Source organism: Aulonocara stuartgranti (genome assembly GCF_965226115.1).
Source record: "Aulonocara stuartgranti genome assembly, chromosome: 6".
Taxonomy (NCBI): domain Eukaryota; kingdom Metazoa; phylum Chordata; class Actinopteri; order Cichliformes; family Cichlidae; genus Aulonocara; species Aulonocara stuartgranti.
In genome coordinates this window covers 11,099,196-11,122,049 of record NC_138944.1, presented here as the reverse complement: position 1 = coordinate 11,122,049, position 22,854 = coordinate 11,099,196, and the positions used below count along the sequence as shown (strand labels likewise).

The following is a 22,854-nucleotide window of genomic DNA, read 5'->3' as shown; positions in this document are numbered from 1 at the left end:
AGCCAACTGAATACTTTAACTCTTCAGTTTTATGTTGTGAGTTGTGAGCTGTGCGTGATACGCTTGACACCAAACCAAATTTTTTCATCTTTCTTTGGCCAAATGTACATATTGTATAAAAATGTTTACATATAGTTTCAGCTTTCTGTTGAACTGATAGATCAATATTTTTTTTTTAAAAGCTAAGGTTGGTGTAACAATTTCGAAACAGGAATTGTACATATAAAAAAGAAAAATTTGTGCACAGAAACAATTCTCACCATGAGTCCTTGACATACTAATGCCAGTAAAGTGCCAGGCTGTAATTGAGTCAGGTAAAGGTATATCATTTTTCTCATATGTTGTACGGCTGAAATAGAAAAGTCCCATCAGTTTCAGTGGCAAAAAAATTCCTTAGAGAAGTGGAACGAGTTTTTGTGCATTGCTTTTTTATTGGCTGTACTTACCAGTTTTTGATGTTTTGAGTGCAATATGGTAGTGTGAAGTTAATCCAAAGCCAGCTTTCGGGGAAGCTCGTCCGAACAGAGATGTCATAGCTGTCTATGTAATCATCATCAAGCTCATCTAAAAGATGTGATCAAAAAGTACTCTTATACTTTTTATATGATGAGAATGAGTTTTTAAAAACTAGCATACAACTAAATATATAAACTAATATACGTGATCTACCCAAAAAGAGTTTTCCCATCCCCAGTCCCCATCTCTTACTGCGAGCCAGTTTGAGGGCTTCCACTTTCCTGTCAACATGCACTTTTTCCATCTCCTTGCAGCAGTGAAGGAAAGCCTCTGCACAGCCTGGACCACCCACAATATAGTCGCGTCGCCTCTCACAAATGTATGGAACAGGAACATCCTTCATGCCATCTAAACAGCACTCAATTTGTTCTTTGTCCTGATATTTAGATACTGAAAAAAAGGAAACCACAGAGAAAAACCTTTAGATTACAGAGTTTAAAGTTCATTAAGAATGATCATGTACAAAGGGACGCTGACATTTATGTCTGTAAATATTTTAACATGACAATTTAACAAATAAAGTGACTGTAACAGTGGTCTGTGGTTTTATTTTCCAGTTCACAAAAGGAGACTTTGAGTAATGGTGAAAAGCTTGAATGTGCTTTGCTTGATGGAAAAGTGTGGTGGAGTGCACAGTGCTAAGTTTATGTAGAGTGTGTGCAAATGGGTGAATATAGTCTGATTATTTATTTTCTGTCTGATATTTCATTTTTGTTATAATCACTGGTCACAGTTATCATGAGACTCTTACTGGAAATGAGTTAAACCAGTATAAACTTGTTTAAAGAATTTTTTTCACAAGACAAATATTTGATGTAGATATGCAGGAGTGAACCAGAGCAAAGTCAAGAAACAATAGCTCTCATAGATAGATGATGCCACAAATGCATGAAGTCTAGTCAAGTCAAGTCAAGTCAAATTTATTTATAAAGCACATTTAAGAAAACAACTGTTGACCAAGATAAAAACATAGGAAGACATGACAAAAGTTAAGAAAATAAGAAGATTTGAGTAGGAAGTAAGATAAATAAAAGTCATACAAACTCATTCTGATATAAAAGCTTAGGAATAAAATTGAGTTTTCAGACAGGCTTTGAAAGTGTCCAATGTTGGGGGGGGGGGGGGGGGGGGGGGGGGGCAGTTTGTTCCACAATTTAGGAGCAGTTACAGCAAAGGCCCCATCTTCTGTGTGCTTTAATCTGGACCTCGTGACAGCTAGGAGCATTTGACCCACAGACCTCAGTGATCTTGCAGGAGTGTACCAATTTGAAAGATCAGAAAGCTATGAGGGTGCTAACCCATGCAACGCCTTAAATACAAATAATAAAATCTTAAAATCAATGTGAACTGGCAGGCAGGGCTGGCTTACATGTGCCAGTTAATAACCGTGCTGCAGCATTTTGGACCAGCTGCAGTAGGCTAACTGATGACACACTGACCAGAGTAATGACTATTACAAAAGTCAAGGCGAGATGAAATGAAGGCAATAGCCCTCTCAAAGTCTCTAAAACAGAGACATGGCTTCACTTTTGCAAGTAGCCGAAGATGAAATAAACTGGTCCTGATTGTAGCATTAATCTGTTTATCAAACATTAGATTACTGTCAAAAATCACTCCTAGGTTCCCCGCAAATAGTTTTTTTTATACATTTCTAAGGGGCCAAAGTAGTAATCGTCACAGGAACAAAACACAATGACCTCTGTTTTCTGAAACTGTGCAACTTTTTCCTTGTTTTTCTTCTAATAACTGTGCACTTTGTTTTTACCTGCCAACTGTCTGTGAACTTTGCATTCAAATATAAACCACCATGACACTTTCCTGCATGCGGTCAATCAGCACAAAGGTTCTCATCACAACAACATGCTTCTAGGAAGTGGTTTCAGCAAAGCAGCAAGCTTAAAGAAACCAGTAAAGTAAGTGGGATAGACAGTTCATTCTGTCAAAGACAGAATAGAAATAGCAATGTCTATCTTTGGCAGTTTAGGATACTCACTCAAGCTGGTTCTGAGGTCAATCAAAGTGGTAGATCGTTTCCTTCTGCTGGTGGCAGGACACTTCAAATCTGAGTTTTGAAAACAGAAAAAAGCACTCCCTTTTGCAATCCTAAGACATCAGTTACAGTTTAAAACACATTCAAAACATAGGCGCTCGAAATAGCTTATTTTCACTTTCATATAACACTACTTGCAGCTGATTATGGGATATCTATTAAGGAAGAAATTTAACAAACTGACTTGTTACAGCAGTGGCAAATTCAGTGAGCTCTTTAGATGCACCTGTTCTTTCATAAATGTTTGATAAGGCAGACTGCATGGCTAGAGACTGAAAACACCCAAATTCCAAAAATAAGAGATTATATCATATTCTTTATTTTCTCCTAATAGTTTATGTTAGAAGCCACTAAAACACAGAAATAGGAACTTAAAGGTTATAGTTAACGCTTTAAGACAATCAAATTATTCTTTCTAAGTCGATTTTGAAAGTAAGCCTTCACTTTTTGGGAGATGCTTCTTCTAATGCTTTGAGAAGAAGGTATATTTCTACAGTAGTAAATGAACAAATTTTGACAAGGCAGGGAGCACCAACAGAAGCTAACTATGTCCCTTCATTGTACTGTTTCTATATAGTCATTTTTTTTAGTATGAGCTACAAGCAAGAGAAAATAAAGAGGTAGTGGACTAGCATGGCCAGCAGCAACCTAAAAAGGACCATTATTGGTTTCCTTGTTTTATACAAGGACATTTACCATTTGTAGGAGAAAATGAAATCAGTTTGTGTGGCTCTCAGTTAGTCACTGTTACACTACTTTGACAAAGTCAGTGTGATGAGTAAAGTAGGGTAACCTGTTCTATGTGGTGTTCCAGAAGTAGTGCTGGCCACAAACAACAGTCCAGCATCATAGAAAACATTCATGCTGTCCTTTCCTCCACCTGGTGTGCAGCCTGTGTCATACGCCGCTATTATTTCCCAAATCTGCGCAGAGTGGAAGCAAATCAAATGAACCATGCGAGTCTTTTAGATAGTAAAAGTAGACGTTATAAGTTAGGGTTAGGAATTTATTTTATGAGACTACCATTTCCATAGACAACATCGGTAACATAAAAAAATGCATGTCTCTAAACTTTGAACCAATAAAACATTTCATAAAAAACTCAGAAAAGTTGATTCTGTTTATCTCGACCTCGCATTTTCAGTAGGAGAAATGTTTTGTCACTCATCCAAGTGACTTTTCCAGTATCAGCTGACTGCAGCTTTCCCCAACCTTATACAGAGTACATTTGTATAATGACTGAAACTAGCACCATGGGTTGTGAGGTCAGGTTTGTGTTATTATTTGATATGCAAATTGTTGCGACCATTATCAACAACCACTGATCAAAGACCATTGATCAATGACCATGAGTACCATTCACAGAGAGTTGGAGAATGTCTGGAATCACAACAAAGATTAACCCTTAGGCCCCCTCCTCGATTCAGAGATGGCCTTCTCTTTTTCACGTACTATGGCCTCCTTGATTTCCTGTTCAAGCCAGTGTTCCTCCCTGTCCAGGATGTGTACATCCTCATCACTGAAAGACTGGTCACGGGCCCGTAGGTGTGAACACAGAAGTACTTACTCGGCTACGCACTCTATTTACATCTGCTGTAAAGTGGCCACTCTTTCAGTGATTAAGATGTACACATCCTGGATTAAGCAGGGACTCAAGGTGGCTATTTACATGAAAAGGGAAAGACCATCTCTGAATTGAAGAAGGGTACATCTTTCACCATCTTACAATGCTGTGATTGCAGCTATTCCCCAACTCTCTGTGAATGGCACTTGAATGGCCATTGATCAGTGGTTTTTGACCAATGGCTGTGAGAATTTGCTTATTAATAATCAAGAAATTGACCTCAAAACCCATTGTTCGCCAGTGGTGCTAGTTTCAGTCATTATGCAAATATGCTCTTTATAAGGTTGGGGAAACCTGGAGTCAGCTAAGACTGGAAAAGTCACTTGGATAAACGCAATGTTCAGATGAACAGTCAGCTTTTTGGAGTTGTTAAAAGACATTGCCTTTTTCTGGGTGAGGCGGTGTTTGTTGTTTATGACGTAGACGCCTTTGTCAACTGCCACTAATCCCACTGTGGCTCCTGGATCTCCTGTGACCTTCAGTTCAAACTTCCCGCGAGGCTTATAGTTATTATGTTTCTTTTCTTTTTCTTCCAGCTTCAGCTAAAGGAAAAGAAAATAGGAAGAGTAGATGTTTTGCCTGGGTGTCTTTTTTAACTTAGTTATTGTTATAATACAATGAATAGCTTAACTGTGTGTCAGTGTTGTGTCTCACATCTCCTACGCAGGAGTGCTGTATATCCACCTGAACGGAGTCTGATACCACTTCAGTATTTACATGGTAGTACGCTATGATGCGGAATGATGGCAACATCTCTTTGGTAATTAGAACATTGTGAGAAATCAGAATTTGACGTTCTGCCCGGAATCTGTCATGTTTTACCAGCTGACCTCTGCTCAGGATCTGAAGACAAATTTATACAATTTACTTATCCATCCTGTTACATAAGCTGCTGTAAGTAATTACAACCCAGTCATTCATATTTTCAAACACATACAGACAGGTATAAAAGGTCTCTTACCAGATATGTGATATCATATTCTTCGTTTCTGTTAAGGTTTAGGCTGAATTTGAGGTTTTGTCCTAATTTCACCTCAGCTGTTTCCAGTCCTGCAACAACAACTTTTTACAATCAGTACTAGACACTTTGTTGGCTCTCAGAGCTATAGAGAGGATTATCAGCACGATTTCTGCTGTCTTATCTTCTGATGTCATTTTACGAAATTCCTCACCAATATGAATGTAATTTCTGCTTGTGTGAGGGGTAACTATCATGGTAGCAGATCTTTGCCTTGCTGGTAAAATGTTCTCAACAGCAGTCGTTGCCTGTAATTAAAGGCATACAATAGATTATACACAACTAATATAAAAATAATACAATGATAAACAAACAATACAATGACACTAATTTTGTACTAGATTAAAAGTATTTAGCCTATTTTTAGCTAACCTACAGTTGAGCTGACATACAAACTACTGGCTATTTCCAACCACGTAAGAAAAGTTATATAACATTTTTAAAGCTGTGTTCTTTCTGACATACAGTGAAATAAAAAGACTGATGAGTGCATAGTTGGCAATAACTTGGCAATAAACAACATTGCAAAACATCAAATTGACAATTAAACATACAGTAATAATGATGTTTTCGCTGTTTTCCACTGTATTGATGCTTAGCTTTGCCATGCCGTTGTCTGCAGTGTGCCCTTTCACTTCACCAGGATTCACCACAACAGGAATATCTTTTGCTGGAGTGTTATCAGGGTTCAAAACTTGAATCTGCCATTACAACAAAGAAAAACAAAGATCAGCATAGTTTATTTGATATTAAGCACATTAGTTTCTGAAAACAATATAACAAAAGCATAAAAAATAACAAAAAAACCCCCAACAATAACAGAAAAAAATTATTTTCATCTCAACTAAACATGTTCAGTAAAATATTATACATCACATACACATTATGTGTATATTAAATTTTATAAAGTTGTTTTGCTCATGAAACATTGAAATTAACACATTGAACTCATTGAAGCCCAATTGCCAACCCCCCCCCCCACCATATTTTGTAAATTGTAAATAAAAACTGTCAAGGACAGTTGTGGCTGAAGAAGGAACCAGTTTCTATGACTATCAAGACAGGGAGTAAATTCAAAAACAATGTCAATGTGGTGTAAAAAAATACAAAACAATCCAGATCAGAAACAAATAATCCAACTCTTCTAGGAAAACACACAACAAGGAGGGACACAGCCATAAGGGAAAATGTAACGCAGGACAACGGGAGACTGATACAATAAATACCCACCAGAAAACAAGGTGAGACAAAACAGGTGTGAGGTGTGAGAAACTAATCCTAGATGAGATAAGGTATCTAGAAATAGCAATTATTGTTTATTTTTCGAGTTTGATGTTTCCGATGTTTCAGATGTGTTATAATAATAATAATAATAATGGATACTTTATTGATCCCCATGGGGAAATTACTTGTTTTTCTCTGCATTTGACCCATTCACTCAGTGAAGCAGTGGGCAGCCCACTAAGCAGGCGCCCGGGGAGCAGTGTGTAGGGACGGTACCTTGCTCAGGGGTACCTCAGGGTAGCCGTTAAGTGGATTCGAACCGCCGACCTTCCGATCATGGGGTGACCACTTTACCTACTGAGCTATCCCTGCTTATAGCTATGTGCTTATAGCTATCCCTGAGCTATAAGCACATCTGCCTAGTCACAGCTAGTGGTGACAAACTCAAAGCCTTCATTACACATTTGATTGTTGTTGTGTCACAGAACAGTCTCGGTTTCTTTTTTGGTTTAGTAAAATCAGGACCAGCTCATTATCACTTGATGTCAGCTTTTTTTCACAGTGTGCACAGATTGCATATTTTCACTGTACGTATTTGTGGCATTTATTTTTTGGAACCAACCCTAATTTTTCGTATCCAATTAAATAGATCTGACTAATGAGATCACTGCATTTGGCAACAAGCATGCTCATAGCTTAAATCGCAGTACTTAATATACAGTGAAATTGGGGATTGTTTTGTTTTTTTGCAATTTATTATTAAAGTTATTAGAATTTCAAATTAATATGGCACCACGGACCTCGTTCTCTCTTGCTCAGAGACAGGCCACTCCTAGGTAGTATACACTTTTATTGCATGTGGTAAAAACAGAATGTTAATGTGATTGGTCAAGAAGTTGGAGGAAAGCCTTTAGACCCCATGGCCACCTCACATTTCATCTCCCGGACATCTCCCTATAAGGAGATTACCCTTTTGCAGGTAAGGAGATTACCCTTTTGCAGGCAACACTCCCATTACTGTGGCAACTATCTCTTGTCCTCTGGTCAGGCCTGCAGAGTTAGAGAAGGGGGAGGAGTGCATTCCATTTCCTAACACCCGATTTATGTTAGGATTTATGTTTTCAGTTGGTGCAAAGTCTAGACTGCAGATAGGCACCTGAGCACTTGGACTTTTCTACCTCAAAGCCATAATGTTGTAATATATAGTTTACTATTTGTTTGCTTAAATATCGAAGGCCTTCACTGAAAAAGACATCACCTGGAGGGGAACATATTGCTCTAAAACCTTTCTAGACCTTCCCACACTGATGATGCTTTTCCAGTTGTGCTAACTGCAAATTCCAAAAGCAGTAATGCACCCACATACCATCAGAAATGCAGATGCTTCTGAATGAATAATAAGGCAAAAGGTCACTCTTCTCTTTAGTCTGGAGATCTTAAAATTAGATTAGATTAATTTAGATTAATTAAAAACTTGAAACAAATGTTTTTCACTTTGCATCAATCCAGTTTAACTGAGCTTCGGCCTGGAGAAGACAAGGTTGTTTCTGGATCATTTTCAAATGTCTTCTTCTTTACATGATAGAGCTTTAACTTGCATTTGAGGAATTTTACATTGAAAAATTATTCTGACACAGTCCCACAATTTTGAACCTCTGCCCATCTTCTGAGGAAATGTTTCTTTTTAATACCACTTACTCTTCCAGCCTTTTTTGTCCCTGTCCTAACTTTTTTGAGACATTATCAAGAATCGCTGTGTGGCAGGCAGGAGATTGGACCCAAAATGCAGGACTCACAACACACGGAATGAACTCAAAATGCAGCTTTATTTGCTGACTCAAGGAAATGATACTAAACTAGATTGGGAAAATCTAAACTAATCTTCACAGAAAGGGACACAAGGGAACACACAGCATGAGGGAGGATGTGACACAAGACTGAGGTAGACGCTGACCTAAATACACAGAGGGATAACAAGGAAGTGAGAACACACGAGGAACACAGCTGACACGAATAACCATAATGACACAGCGGAGGCTGGACTGAACAGAATGAACATGTGAATGCGGGACCTTCACAATAAAACAGGAAACATGATGTGGGACTGAAGGAGAGGCAGACGAGGGCAGACATGATGCGCTGGGGAAACATGGAAAACATAACAGAATAAAACATGAAGGGAAACATGGCACAAGAACTCACACCACAATATAAACACAGACACATAGGGAAACACAGAGGGCAGAAACACAAAGGGGAATCCAATAAACTAAACTGAACAACCTAGGAACCTAGGAATATATATTGAACTAACAAAATACAAAAACACAAGAAAACTAAGAACGCTTGGTCAAGATGACTCAGGACCATGACAGACATATTGCTGTCATCAAATTCAAGTCATTGAGCTATGTTCAATTTTATTGAGCAGTAATATATTTAAAGATATTGACATTTGTTGTTTTTCAAAATCAATGACTTAAAGAGTAATTATAAATTAGCAGCTTACTGTGACGTCAAACGACATTCCTGGTTTGAAATATTTGGGTGTTTTCTTGAAGTTGATGGTGTAGGGTGATTTGACAATTTGGATGCCTCTCAGCTCTGCTTCCACCATCTCACTACCTGTTTGTGAATATACACATTCATAGATTTTAAATATGAGTTCAAATTTACCATCCTTCTAACCCTTCTGCCACAAAGGACTTTAACTCACTTTGGCCCATTTGGCCCTACGTAAGTCTGGTTAAAGAGCCAGTTGCAATACATGGTTCATGGATATTCAATACAAACAATATTGTTTTTATTCCCCCCCCCCCCCCCCAAAAAAAACAAACAAACCAAAAAACAAAACATAAATTAGGCTAATAATAGGCTAATTAGGCTAATTTATCTATACTAGTGAATGCGTCTTGGGGAACACAAAGTTCAAATGATGTGTAAACAAACAAACTAATTCATATTTTAGGCCCCCGACTTATAAGTTAAATAGTGTCTTTTTCTTACCACTCTCTGTCAACACACTGACCGCAGCAAATATAAAGTTTCCTTCCAAATCATTGATGTTTGGAAAAGTCTGTGCAATGTGTTCCCTTTTCAGTTTAACGGTTCCTTCTCCTTCATTGATCTGCCATGGCATAACACAAAAATGGGTCATTCAGTAGGAACCTTTTTTTTATTCTTATTTCACAAAGAGAAAAGCCTTTTATGGAATTATTTTTAAGGATTTCAAAGTTAGGGTCAAATAACAACTGGACAATAATACAATGTGTCAAAATTGTTGGTTTTTTTGGGGGGGGGGGGGCACTAAATATTTCTCATGCAATTTCTAGTGCAAGTCTTTGTCTTATTTTAGGAAACTGGGCATTGATTGAAATCACAAAAGATAAAAATAAAACACACAGAGACTTGTCAAATAGGCAGTTATTCATTATTGTTATTATTTATTATTAAAAGAATAAATGTTTACTCACCTCCACTCTTTGAAGAGAACTTGGAATGCCGTTTTTTGTATTACCAACTAGAACTCCAAACACCACAAAGGCTGTGCCATCCACCTTTTTACCAAATAGATATCTAAAATCACAAATAAACCATTAACTTGCAATCAAGAAACAACAACTCAAACATGATTTTATAAATTAAACTGTGTCCACAAATCAAAAGCCTTCATATACGTCGCTTTGATGTTGATGGTGAGCTCATCACTGTCCACATAGAAAAAGGGGACCTGGGATGTCAGTTTAACCTCAAAACTGGGAAGCACTGCAAAATAATACTCATTAAGTGTCCAGTGAGGCGAAAGGGGAAATTTTTGTTGGCTATTTTTAAACAAACTCACCATATTCTTTCACTTCAAATTCTGCCTCAAAGGTTTGCTTTAAGTTGGTGTTAAATTTTGACACCACCTTCCACGTTCCTGTACTACATATACAAACAGACACACATAGATGTACATAAAGAACACATAGTTCAGTGTTGATGTGTTTATAAGATACATAAATTTGAGATCCCTCTCAGTGTGGAGCATTAGGGAAAAAGTACCTTACAATTTCAGGGAGGAAATAACTTCCATAGTAGATTCCTGACACTACAAGGACAAGCTCTGATTCTAAAATAATTCCATCAGGGTTCTAGAAATAAGAAAATTAAACCTAAAATTAGGAGAGAGCATCAATAAAACATTCAATATATTGTATAATTTTTAACATTTCTACAGCTTCCTAAAAACAGGTAATTTGTAATTATTAACTATATGGTTTATCTAAAAGTTTCAGTTTCAGTTTTCATGGCAACTTGTATTACAGCATACGTGTTGGAGAAATATTTATGTTTTATATGTTTTAGTGACATTATTGGAGATCATTATTTTGTAAATGTTTTATACTCTCAGTGATAGATTTTGTAATGATGTAGTTAAATGAAAGATAACAATACCACAATATCAACAACAACAGAAGTATCAGTTCCCGGTTGATAGTTCTTGTCTACGGGCTCCATATTTGGCCTCATTGCAAAAATCCTGTAAGAGACTGTGACAGAGAGACAAATAGAGAAACACTTTGTTTAATTACTGTGTTTATTTCAGATTCCCCTGTCAACTAGTTAGCACATGACATCTAACAAGAAGAAACACTAATTCTACAACCATGGAACCATCAATAAATGGATGATAGACATTAAACCGAGAAACTGACAACTCTGCTGCTGCCTGCTGTGATTTTAAAAAATATATAATTATACAATAGCTATTAATGATCTACTTCCAACCCAAGAAATAGAAATGTAAACAACGAATGTCGGACCCGACCACATTTCAACACTCGTTAAGTTTATTTCGGTTGCTGTTCACAACAATACTCAGCTGCAGTTTTGCAGTTGCCAGCCACACACACCAACAACAACAACTCAGTCAGGACCCAGTACATTCTTTAATGCAGGGGAGGCGTGATGAGCCGATGCAGCGATGGTGTGTCAGCCTCCCTGCAGTGGCGCCACATATCACGCCCTGCCACAAGGAAAAGATGTATTCTTGATGTATCTAATGAAAATTAAATCAACTCTCTGACAAGCTTCATCTCCCATGATCTGAACTACATAAACTGCTAAAAGGTTAATGACCAAGTTCTGTCCAGTGATGATGACCATATCATTTTGTGTTGGTGTTGGTTTGTGTATCTCATCAGTAATGGAGTAAATGACTCACCGGCGGTACTGGGAGTATAGATAGTCTTGTCAGTCTGGATGAAGATGTACCCATATTGAAGGGAGATTAACACAATCTTCTCCAGTGTTTGGGTACCAAACTCTCCTTGTAGGTGAACATACTGTTTTATATTGGGATCATTGCTGAAGCGCTCAGCAGGGATCTGGGGAAAGAGAGACAGTGTGAAGGGAAAAGCTAGAGATATAATATTCATTTAAAAAAAGTTATGAATCAAGATATCTGTGTCATACAAAGAGAGAGCGAGAGAGAGAGAGAGAGAGAGAGCGATAGAGAAAGAAAGAAAGAACAAAAAACATCTGTCAGGAAAAATCCAGGTTGAAAAGCACAAAAATTGGAAAAGCTGGGATACAATTTCTGGAAGAGTGAAAACTGTTGCGAAAAAGGTGACAGATGTACACAAAAAAACTGGGGCTGGGCTGAAAATCAAGATATTTGGTGAGCAGAAGAGCTAATGCACAGCTGACAAACATTTCCCAGAGATCTTTCAATGTAATATTTTTGATGCCATAATTATTGCTAAATTGTCAATACTAATAATAATAGATCTAGTGCAGCAGGAATTCGATATCTTAATTTGGGAAACTTCTCTTTTCGTTAAATTTAAATAACACTGTAACAGATTTCACTGTAATATAAACGAGTTCACATTATGCGACTTTATGGGATCCTCTAATAAGTTACTGATTAGTTAGAAATCTCACGTTTTAACTTTCTTGATCATCTTTACATACGCTTATAACTTATAACAAATGAACCAAGGCTCATGGGTCTAAGATTGGCACCAGTGATTAAGACCACAAGCTCATAAGTAAAACATTTACAGAAGTCATGAACCAAGTAACATGTGGAACTAATTTTTTTCATATTGTTTTCTAATTCTATTTACAATAATTTTGTAACCCCAGGAGTTGATCATTGCTGTTCATTAGAAAGAATACAGGTTTTCTCTCTCTTATTTTTTATTTTAGTATTTTAGGCTCCCTGGTTAGTTAAGTACAATATAAAATTATTTTAGAAAACATATTGCATTACATTGTTGTTACACACTAACGCACTTGGGAATTTGGATGTCCCAACTGATAATGTTTATGAAAACCTGCATGGTAATAAGGATGTTTCTGAGATGCGAGACTTAGTAATACTTACCATAATTTTTCCAATACCCTGGAATTTGTTTTCCTTAGTAAGGGTCACAGTTGTTGATGCCAGCATAATGTCTTTTCTTGGAAAGTTCCTCACAATGATATTGACATTAACATTTTCTTCACCAGCATTATCTTGAATTTCAACAAAGATGTTTTCTTCAGTTCCTACTCGCAGGAGATTGGGGGCAGACATCACCTCCCTGAAGACAGAAGACAGCGTTGGATAATGTAGCCCAGCTGATTCTGTATGTAACAAACTTCATGATTTATTCAATTAGTCATTCATTTGGTAAAATAAATCATCAATTTTTATAGAGAAGATAAATTCTACCAAAACTAAGAGTTTTCAGTCATATTGTAGCCCTGTGCAAGAGTACATAAAAACAATGGCTGTTGATGCTAATGTCTAACACCAGCATGCCAACTCTTCTGCTTACTTTTGGAGCTTGACTAAAGGGGTGCGTTTAAAAAATCAATTTGCTTATTCATATCAATTTTACCTTGAATAACGTGATGTCAATTCATTAAATCCTGTTTTTTCCTTTTTAAAATATAAATGTATTTTGCCAGAAACACCAGAATCTCATTTTAAAGCTCACAAAACCCCGCACGGCTATCTCTCAATGTATTTTTAAAGGGGCTACATGCTAAAAAGCCAGGCCAGGAAAGTCTCCTTCGTGTTCTGTATTTTCTTCTCAGTTACTTTGACACAAAGGCATCTGTTGTGATGCGTACAACTCTGATGAAGTCTCACAAATGTCAGATATGTTTTTAATCATAGATATAAAAATACTGATATGTACTGATAAATAAGTACAATATTTCTGATTGTCTGAGTCAAAATTAAATTGAATTGAATCAAATCGAAACGAAACCCTGTGAATCAGAATTGAATCAGTTATAGAAATAACCAAAAAGTGTCAAAATTGTAGAGAAAACATACCACAAAGCAAATTATTATAAATTCAACATCTACTTGGTTGCTTTTCAATTCAATTCAATTCAATTTTATGTGTCCAGTACCGCATTTATAGGTCCTAAGGGCTTCACAGTCACATTTGTTTTTAAATGAAGTCACTATATTTACATATGTGACATCATATAAAAATATATATGTCAAAACTATATGTAAAAAATTACATATATTTACACACAAAAATAACTGCTATACTTTGTTTAGTTCTTTCCAGTTTGTTTGTAAAATGTCCTTGCACTGGATAAACAAAACATTTCATCCTTGTTCTGGGCAGAGATGGGCAGTAATCGGATTACTTTTTTCAAGTAACGAGTAATGTAAGGGATTACTATTGCAAAAACGGTAATTAGATTACCGTTACTTTCCCGTAGGAACGCTGCGTTACTGCGTTACTAAAACCGTGATTTTTTTGCGAGAATGTCTCATGACAATGACGTAAGCGAGTGCGACGGCTGTGGTAGCACGTGTGTCAACAATAGAAAACATGGAGCGAGGGATAGAGTACGATCGTGCAGCATTTAATACTTGGAAATACCGACGTTACTTTGAATTTGACTCTTTAAAAAGCGACAAAAACATAAGCGTACGTTGTACACTCTGCATCAGAAGAAAACTTCTTTCTACGTCGAAAAATTCCACTTCCAACCTGAGCAAGCACCTAGCACGCTGCCACAAGAATGTTAAATTGACAGAAAACCCCCAGGATCCCCTCACTGACGTGACCGCTGTGGCTACCACATCTACTTCCACCGGGCAAACCTCAGATGGACCCACTCCTGCTAAACAGGTTAAACTAGACGTAAGAGCGACAGGACTTAGTGCCGCTGAACTGAAGAAGCTCGTCGCTGCCTATATCGTCGAGGACATGTTGCCGATTTCCACTGTTGACTCTGAATCATTCCGACGCATCGTAGAAAAAAATACCAACTAAAAGTGGTGTCAAGCTGCCCCAGAGAAAGTCATTTGTAGGATACCTTGAGAGAAAATATGACAAAATGAACTCTAACTTGAAGGCTACACTCGAAGAGGCAGAGTTTGTTTTCACCACTGCTGACATCTGGACAGTAAATAATAAAAGTTTTATGGGTGTAACAGTTCACTGGATTAATTCCACATTACAACGCAACAAGGCCGCTCTAGCATGCAAGAGAATTAGAGGCAGCCATACCTATGATGTAATTGGAGCAGAGATTGAAGAAATCCATTCATCATATGGACTACAAGGCAAAGTTATTGCCACTGTAACGGATAATGCATCCAATTTTGCCAAAGCATTCAGAGTATGTCAGCCCTGTCATTTGGAGTCTGAATCTGAAAATGAAGAAGGTGATGAAGAGGAACCGACCTTTACTGATGTCATAGAAGCTCTTTCAACTGCATCTGGTGATGCACAGTTTAGCCTCCCTCCACACTACAGATGTGCATCGCACACAATTAACTTGATTTCAACAAGCGATGTTGACAAACATCTAAATTCCTGTGCAGACACCAAGGCTTTATATAGGAGTAGCATTGCAAAATGTTCTGCTCTTTGGACTAAAGCAAGTCGATCAACATTAGCCTCTGAACAGGTGGAGGAAGTCAATCGGAGGAAACTGATGGTACCGACATCCACAAGGTGGAATTCCCTGTATGAGGCCATTTCTAGAATTCATCACAATTCCCTTGAATGAACTTAATCCCCTGTGTGTAAAACTGGGAATCAAGTGCCTTAATGAAAGGGAGTACCAGTTCTTGAAAGAGTACTGTACTGTGATGAAGCCCCTGACAGTGGCTCTGGACATCTTACAAGGGGATGAGTGCACCTACGGGGCTTTACTGCCAACACTCACAAGCCTGATGTCAAAGACGCTTGCCCTGAAAGATGACCTCTCTAGAATGACAGCCAGCCTTCCAGATGTCATTGTAAAGGTAAGATAATTATTAATTGCTTTGGGTGGATTTGTTAAATTTATTATACCATTCACAGTGGGTGGATGTTATACTTTGTTTTAAGCAGCGGGTACAATTATTAAAATGATAGAATAAAAGACCAAGTATTCACCCCTTGTTAAATATCAGGGACATTGATCATCATTAATCATGAATATTAATCATAATATCAACAAAAGCCTCAGCCAAAATTAAATCTCATACAGTATTGATAATAGAAAATATAGATGGTTTAGAGCTGTAAAGCCCACAAAATAATGACAATAGGTAATTATATAGTAAAATAATTTTATTCTTAGATGCATCATATTGTATGTTACAGGCCATCAAGACTTGTTTTGATGCTGTTCTGGACAGCCAAGAAGGACTTCTCGCAGCGGCCACTTGTTCCAAGTTTAAACTTCGTTGGCTGAGAGATGAGCGTAGGAGAGAGTATGTGAAGGAGCTCCCGATAACAGAGTGTCGTAAAGCTGCTCCTGCAACTGAGAACACTAATGTGTCCCAAATCCCAGCCAGCCCAGCCGAAATGGACTTTTTTGAATTTCAGAATCAGCCAACAGAAAGCTTCTCAGCAGAAAAAGAAGTAACTGACTTTTTAAGGTCAGGCTATGAGATTGAGATTCTGAATCAGTTCGCAAATCTCAAAAAGATGTACATGAAATACAACAGTCCAACTCCATCCAGTGCACCAGTGGAACGGCTGTTCAGTTTCGGTGGATTGGTGCTTTCCCCAAAAAGGAACAGAATGTCTGATAGAAGGTTTGAGAAGCTTCTGCTGATGCGATATAACCACTGTTTCAGTCCAAAAGAAAACAATAAAACATAGGTCTTTTTCAGGGTTGCCACAAACTGAGACTGGATTAACAGCCTAAATGTAGCATGCAATAGCATTTTCTGTTTTTGTAATCTCAATATTATGCCTCTCTGCACTTTACAAACTGTTAAAAGATGTTATTGTTAATTTTATTTATTTTATTTATTTATTTTTTGCTTTATTTATATGAAAAGATGTGTGTGTGTGTGTGTGTGTGTGTGTGTGTGTGTGTGTGTGTGTGTGTGTGTATACACAAAAATAATTTATGCTATATGCTGGAGTATGCAGAAATACAGTTTAAGCCTTTATTTTCTTAAAATATGGTGTAATGTGCAGAAATATGTTCAAATGTTAAACAAATTTATTAAAGTCAAAGACTGTTGAATTTAATTTAATTTTTGTTTGATGCACTGTTTATAAAGTTAAGATTAAGAGTAATAAACAATTTTTAAAAAAGACACTTTTCCATTTGATTCACTTTTATATGATGGATTATGCAGAAAAAATAGAATTGGCCCAAAAGGTCTATTGCTTTATCACGCATTCAGGTAGTGTATCATGTTTTTTAAAAGTAACTAAGTAATTAATTACTTTTGAAAATAAGTAATCAGTAAAGTAATGGGATTACTTTTTTTGAGAAGTAATCATTAATCAGTAACTAATTACTTTTTTCAAGTAACTTGCCCAACACTGGTTCTGAGCAATGTTTGCTGTGTGTTTTGTAATTCACCTCTGTGCAAACTTAGTGTGTGGTAATTTACCAGCATTTGAAAGACTGTTGTACCTTGACTTGCTTTACACAAATAAACTGGACAAAGCTGGATAAATATTCATTAATCATTATGTATCCTATCCACCACAGAAAATTGCTAGTAGCGAACATTTTAATTTGGTTTCAGAATACAGTTAAAACTGGACATTTGAGACAGTCATCATATGATTTTATTCTATGCTTTAAAATCATTCAGTTTATAACAATAAGGATTTGTAGTTTACACGCAGAATATTAAACTTAAAGCACTGAGAATTATTAACCGAACGTAAAAAGGTGCTAGTGTCATTTTAACAGTGTAGTCAGACTCATAATAATTAATTTTAAACAGGCGTTAAGACACAACTTACATTGGAGATCCACTAGCCAGAGAAATGAAACAGAAAAACCCCACAAAGTCCAGGAGCAACAGCTGGCTCCGATACATCCTCCTGCCTGATCCCATATCTGCTGAGTGCAGCCTCTCCATCTGAGACAAGCTTTTATGGAGTAGCTTGATCCTCCTACACCTTCCGTCTCTTCCAGTGATAGGAGAGCTTAGCAGTGACTTGTGACTGTCTTAAAACTATGCCCATATACACAACTGAAACTGTATTTGAACGTAATTGTTTGACTTATTCATAAATACTAAAAAAAAACCCAAAAAAACAATTATGAAGAAATATATAATAGTGTATATATTCTCATGGTATCCTTTAACAATTTTAAATAGTTTTTTTATTGATAACATTTTTTAAATATATTAAGATGGGAATATACTAAAGTTCTCAAAAGAATGTAGTCAAGTAAGAATTATAACATTTTATGGTGATTTTCAGTTGAGTAGAGTACTTATTCTATTAAACGTACTCATTATCATCTTTAATATCATCAACAACAGTGGTGATTAACATTTCTTTCCAAAATATTTCAGTAGTATAGTATAGTAAGAATATTTCAGCCATCATGCACACATCAAATTAGTATCTTTCCAAATGTGTAATGAAAAATGACATTATAAATCGTAAATGGACTTGTTCTTATATAGCGCTTTTCTACTCTTCTGAGCACTCAAAACGCTTTACACAACTTGTTCATTCACCTATTCACACCCATTCGCACAAGCACATTTTTCTAGGTGCTTTCTAAGTAACATTCACACACACTCATACTCCGATGGATGCATCGGAGAGCAATTTGGGGTTAGTATCTTGCCCAAGGATATTTGACATGCAGACTAGGGGAAGCCAGGAAGCGAACCACCAACCTTCTGATCAGTAGATGACCTGCTCTACCGCCTGAGCTACAGCTAATGAAAAGATGGCTCTCGGAGATGTATTTGACTTACCCTGTTGCATCTTCATATTATATTTATGTTAGATTTTTCTTTTCTTTTTTTTTTAAAAAAATTGTTTTTCCACAGAATAAATGATGCAGATTTCAATTCTGTTATATTTTTTAATATTTTGGGGATTGTTAAATTCATTACCTGATGACAGTTTGACAGGTCTTTTGGATTGTCCAATAAATATTGCAATTCCTTTTTTAAAGATCTCCTATCTGTTATTGTAACAGACCATTTAAATTATGTCTAAATTATTTACTGCATTTAATAGAAATATTAAACAAAAAATATAATTGAAAAACAAATATCATTATAGCATCATGAAGAAATTTAAAAACAGCAGTAGCCTACCATTTAATTGTTGTAAAACTTGTTCAATTCCTTTAAAAAAAAGGCTTTACTGATAATAGTAGAACAGAATAGCAAACTATTACTGTTGTAAAGCCAGAGAAAAAACAACAACAACAGTTATTTAGAAATAGTATGTCTATTAAAATGAATGTTCAATCCATTCCTTTGTGGTTTTGAATGGGGGATTAAGTCCACTTCCAAAAAAATCAAATCTTTTTAACAGATTACATTGTAAAAAAACAAACAAAAAACCCATGACAATGTTCAAAAGATTATTTCAGGTTTTATATTATAGGTAAATGGCCTGTATTTGTATTGTGCATTACTAGTCCCTAAGGACCCCAAAGTGCTTTACACATTCAGTCATCCACCCATTCACACACGGCAAGCTACATTGTAGCCACAGCCACCCTGGGGCGCACTGACAGAGGCGAGGCTGCCGGACACTGGTACCACCAGACCCTCTGACCACCACCAGTAGGCAACGGGTGAAGTGTCTTGCCCAAGGACACAACGACCGAGACTGTCCAAGCCGGGGCTTGAACTGGCAACCTTCCGATTACAAGGCGAACTCCCAAATTTTGAGCCACGATCGCCCCCGATAGTGGTATAGTGTGCAATCCAGCAAGAGAAGGAGTGAGGCCCCAGGTGGGGCACAGATGTCCAAAGGGTGAGGGTCCTAGAGTACCAGAGGCAATGTGCAATTCACTTTTGATTACAGACTCTTGGACTTTGAAATGTTTCAGGACTTACTATAGACTCCATCCATCCATCCATCCATTCGCTTCCGCTTATCCTTTTCAGGGTCGCGGGGGGCGCTGGGGCCTTTCCTAGTTGTCATAGGGCAAAAGGCGGGGTACACCCTGGACAGGTCGCCAGTCTGTCACAGGGCTAACACATAGGGACAGACAACCATTCACACTCACATCTAGTGGCAATTTGGATTATCCAATTAACCTATCCCCACAAGCTGCATGTCTTTGGACGGTAGGAGGAAGTCGGAGTACCCAGAGAGAACCCACGCAAACACGGGGAGAACATGCAAACTCCACATAGAAAGATCCCGGCCTGATGGTGGAATTGAACTCAGGACCTTCTTGCTGTGCGGCAACAGCGCTAACCACCGTGCCGCCCCTACTATAGACTCAATGAGGAGAATTTTAGGTCCCAGTCCGCTCTTGGCTTTGTTTTACTGTGGAAGACAGTACTGGAAAAAACTTGCAATTTTTTAAAGTCTATATCCCTCTGGAGATTGTAATCACTGGCACTAAATCTTTAATTCCCTGTATACAAACAAAAACTTATTTTTTGTTTTACAATTATTAATTATTGTTTTAATTAATAAATTATAAATCACAAGGTTTTTTCTAAGAGTGCAAAGATTGAAAAGGAATAAAAAAGCATAAAAAAGGAGTGAACTACTGTGACTACTATTCAACAAAATCAACAATTTAGACTTCAATTCCATGAAATTTTATTAAAGCAATTTAGCAGCAGCAAAGCACAGAATCAAGTAATAATATTAATCACGAGGAAATTTCTCGTGTTTCTCTTGCATTAGGAATAAGGAAGAATTGGCTGGATTTGTACAAAATGAAACTGCTGGCAATAGACACAAGAATACTGATGGTTACACCCTTGTGCAATAAAGAAGCGATGTATGTTCTATCACAAGACACAATAACACAGCTGTTTGATTTCTTGCGCTCGCTCATCCACACACTCAGTAGCGGTTTTTGATACGGACGACACAGCAGGTGCCCAGGGGCAGCGTAGTGGTGGGGGGCGGCATCACGGGCATCGGCAAAAAAAAAAAAAAAAAAATGCTCGTACTCATGCTGCCCGACGTCATGCCAGCACCGTGTGTGGCTGGCATAGGCACGTGAGTTGTCTCTATCGCCCATTTGGTGGAGTAAGGGCCCCCTCCGTTTGCGAGGTGCGCCTGCTGCTTGCGGCACAGGGAGGAGAGGGGGGGCGGCGGGGGATTCTCTGGCTGGCTGCAGCAGTATCTAATAACCAACTCGCCAAATAAAACAAAATAAAAACAAACCAACAAACACTAAAACACAGACATAATACAACTGTGATTTGCACCCAAGTTTTTGGATGTTGTTAAAGGGGCTACATGCTAAAAAGCCAGGCCAGGAAAGTCTCCTATCGTGTTCTGTATTTTCTTCTCAGTTACTTGAGCCAAAGACATCTGTTGTGATGCGTACAGCTCTGATGAAGTCTCACAAGTGTCATATATGTTTTTAATAATCAGTGGGCTACGATTTTGCACAAATGAGAATCACGATTTTTTGCTTAGAATTGAGATCACGATTCACGATTTTCTTTCCAGTAAATATTATTGCACTAACTGCACATCAACTTAGTAACAGTTGAGACTGAACATAAAAACAATAAATAAACATAAAAACAACAAATGTCTCACGTATTATACTGAAATTCCGTCTCCACCTTTGCTCGACACTGCGTGTATAGAGCAGGTAGTGCAACAATAAAAAAATTCACCTGCAAAAAATTCACCTGCAAAAAATTCACCTGCAAAAATTCACCTGAAAAAAATTCACCTGAAAAAAATTCACCTGCAAAAATTCACCTGAAAAAAATCACCTGCAAAAATTCACCTGCAAAAATTCAACTGCAAAAGTGATGAACTTTAATGACCCAAGCCAGAGCAATCAGCACCAGATGAAGCATTCAGCCAATTAAATTACGCTGTTTGATCACATGACACCGTTAGCCAGCAGTGTGTCTCCTAAAAGAGAGCTGTTTAAAGGTGAGTGATTAAGTTTTTCTCCTAAATAGAGATCATTACAGAACGCCTAGTCCTACTTAAATCCCATTTATTATTATTATTTTTTTTATCATCTACTCGAACTAAGGAAAACGTTTGACTAACTCAAAGACAATTTCCACGCCTCCCCTGCCTGACTGCAGAGGCAGTTTTGAATTTAGGAGCGCCAAGATGGCAGCGGCAAACCCTTGGGTCTTCCGGTGAGTATATATTTTTTTATCTTCAAGTTTGTCTTTTGAAACCTTAATTTTATTTAAATCCGTTGCTCATGTATAAAGTACACAGACGGGGTCTTTGCTCAACTCGTCTGAGGCGTGTCTCACTAAGCGCTACATGCTAGCATCCTGCTAACCGAGCTACCCTTTACATGCTGTGCTTTAGAAAATAGGATACTCGTTAAAAAAATACTCCGCAGATATTGATAGATAGACGAACACTGCAAATATAATGTTGGAAACGAGAACGGCCTTTGGTGAAGGGGTAAAATACACCATGAATAAAGCCATAGAGTGAATGGCTGCCATGGTTGCAGAACAGCCTGATTTAATGACAAGAATGGGGAAGAGTGAGGTGAAGTGAACCACAGCCACAAAACACGGTCAGACAAGGCGGCAAAAGGGCAGTGATCTGTCCGTCAGTATGAAGTTGGTGTGTGCTTTGGTGAACAAAAACTCCAGACTGGTAGCAGGAAGATGGGAGACTCGTGTTTCACTGGAATAGTGGTGAATTAAAACATCCTTTGTTGGGGACATTTCGGTGTAAATGCATCCATACAGGCAAGACAGAGGCAGACTAGACAGTGAAGAAAACAAGGCAAACATTAGAAATATAAAAACGGAAATATAGGATGAGTCGGGGATGAGTTCCTGCCCCAAGTGGAGGAGTTCAAGTATCTCGGGGTCTTGTTCGCGAGTGATGGGAGAAGGGAGCCGGAGATCGACAGACGGATTGGGGCTGCAGCTGCAGTAATGCGGACGCTGCACCGGTCCGTCGTGGTGAAGAGGGAGCTGAGTGTAAAAGCGAAGCTCTCAATTTACCGGTCGATCTACGTCCCTACCCTCACCTATGGCCACGAGCTGTG

General features: G+C 37.7%; 1 protein-coding gene across 1 annotated transcript in view; it reads right to left on the bottom strand.

The window, feature by feature from the left end:
- LOC309708468 (complement C3-like) overlaps positions 1-17,873 on the bottom strand; it is a gene marked incomplete at both ends in the record, with an annotated part of 37,718 nt that extends 19,845 nt beyond the window's left edge. Inside the window, 21 exon segments of the mRNA XM_082536545.1 lie at positions 261-349; positions 447-564; positions 709-906; positions 2,510-2,578; positions 3,360-3,489; positions 4,574-4,732; positions 4,845-5,033; positions 5,152-5,240; positions 5,363-5,456; positions 5,763-5,909; positions 8,942-9,057; positions 9,439-9,559; positions 9,906-10,008; positions 10,110-10,197; positions 10,274-10,356; positions 10,477-10,565; positions 10,870-10,964; positions 11,639-11,801; positions 12,806-13,004; positions 17,649-17,803; positions 17,805-17,873. Coding sequence (XP_082392671.1) covers positions 261-349; positions 447-564; positions 709-906; positions 2,510-2,578; positions 3,360-3,489; positions 4,574-4,732; positions 4,845-5,033; positions 5,152-5,240; positions 5,363-5,456; positions 5,763-5,909; positions 8,942-9,057; positions 9,439-9,559; positions 9,906-10,008; positions 10,110-10,197; positions 10,274-10,356; positions 10,477-10,565; positions 10,870-10,964; positions 11,639-11,801; positions 12,806-13,004; positions 17,649-17,803; positions 17,805-17,873 — 2,563 coding nt within the window.
- Between the last annotated feature and the right edge of the window lie 4,981 nt (positions 17,874-22,854).